Genomic DNA, 1,143 nt, shown 5'->3' with positions numbered 1-1,143 from the left:
CGCCGGACGGATCGGACCCCGAAACCGGGGATAACCCCGCGAAGACGCTGCCGGAATCGGGGTCGGATCCGCCGGATTTTGGCGGTTTGGGCGTTTCCGTTCCGATTTTTAAAATCGAGCCCAATTCATTTCAACTTCCGGGCTCAAAAAAATTTGGGAATTCCATCCCGAATTAAGGAGAAATCCGAGGGAATCGGGGCTCTTACCCAAGGAAATGACGCTCTCGTAGCTCTCCTGCATCTCGTCCCGGAATTCCGAGCTTATCCTGGATTTTTTGGGGAATTTTAGGCGGGAGGGTCACGAATCCCTGGAATTCCAGCAGCTCCGGGTCCGATTTTGGGATCCTGGGGGGGTAAAAATCCGTAAATTTGGGGGTTTTCCCATGTTTGGGTGTTTTTAGGGAATTTGGGGGGTGGGGGAGGGGAGGGGGAATTTTGGGAAGGGACCCCCCCCCAATTCCCACCTTAATTCCCACTCTAATCCCAGTTTTCCAAAGGTTGGGAAGGGTTTAAAGAAGGATTTGGGGCTTCCATGGAAGAGAAATCCAGGGAATGAAGGGGTTAAAAAAAGGGATTTTAAATGGGGGGGGGGGAGGGGGCGCCGGAATTTAAGGAAATTAAAAAGGAGGAAAAAACGGGAAAAAAATGGGGAAAAGGGGAGGAAAGAGAGGGGAAAAAAAAGGTGGAAAAACCCCGGGAAAATCGCGGTGGAAAAAATGGGGGAAAAAAAACCGGGAAAGGAAAAAAATGGGAAAAATGGAGGAGAATCTCGGCCGGGCTACGAGGACGGAGGGAAAAATGAGGATAAAAAGCACAAAAAGGCCGGGAATTTCGGGGAATTTTAGGCGATTTTAGGGAATTTGGGGGCAGGAAAAGCTCGTCCGGATCCCGAAATGGGGGAGGGGGGTGGAAAAAAACCCGGGAATTCCAAGGGTTAAAATCCAAAGGGGGATTGCTGGGAATAACCGCCCCCCCCCTTTTTTTTTTCCTCCCCATCTCCATCCACACCCTCGGGGCGCGGCCGCGTGAGGATTTTTCCCATTTTTCCCCCCTCTCCTCCCCCAAAAAATCCCGGGATTTTTAATTGAATTCCATTTTTTTTTTTTTTTACCTGGATGCGGAGAGGCGGCGGAACAGCGGGAAA

The 1,143-nt window shown here is 50.7% G+C and overlaps 1 protein-coding gene and 1 long non-coding RNA gene across 2 annotated transcripts in view; one reads left to right on the top strand and one right to left on the bottom strand.

Annotated features, from left to right (window-relative positions):
- Positions 1 to 277: 277 nt before the first annotated feature.
- LOC108449203 lies at positions 278 to 612 on the bottom strand. Its single transcript, XR_001865331.1, has 2 exons — positions 464 to 612; positions 278 to 344 (listed from the first exon to the last, which is right to left on the bottom strand). It is a non-coding gene; the product is annotated as an uncharacterized LOC108449203 (long non-coding RNA).
- Positions 613 to 755: 143 nt separating this feature from the next.
- LOC108449202 (zinc finger protein 345-like) overlaps positions 756 to 1,143 on the top strand; it is a 4,212-nt gene continuing 3,824 nt past the window's right edge. Inside the window, 2 exon segments of the mRNA XM_017744729.1 lie at positions 756 to 771; positions 845 to 1,024. Coding sequence (XP_017600218.1) covers positions 756 to 771; positions 845 to 1,024 — 196 coding nt within the window.

The sequence above is a fragment of the Corvus brachyrhynchos genome, unplaced genomic scaffold (genome assembly GCF_000691975.1).
Source record: "Corvus brachyrhynchos isolate BGI_N302 unplaced genomic scaffold, ASM69197v1 scaffold1219, whole genome shotgun sequence".
Taxonomy (NCBI): Eukaryota; Metazoa; Chordata; class Aves; order Passeriformes; family Corvidae; genus Corvus; species Corvus brachyrhynchos.
This window is presented reverse-complemented; position numbering and strand designations above follow the sequence as displayed.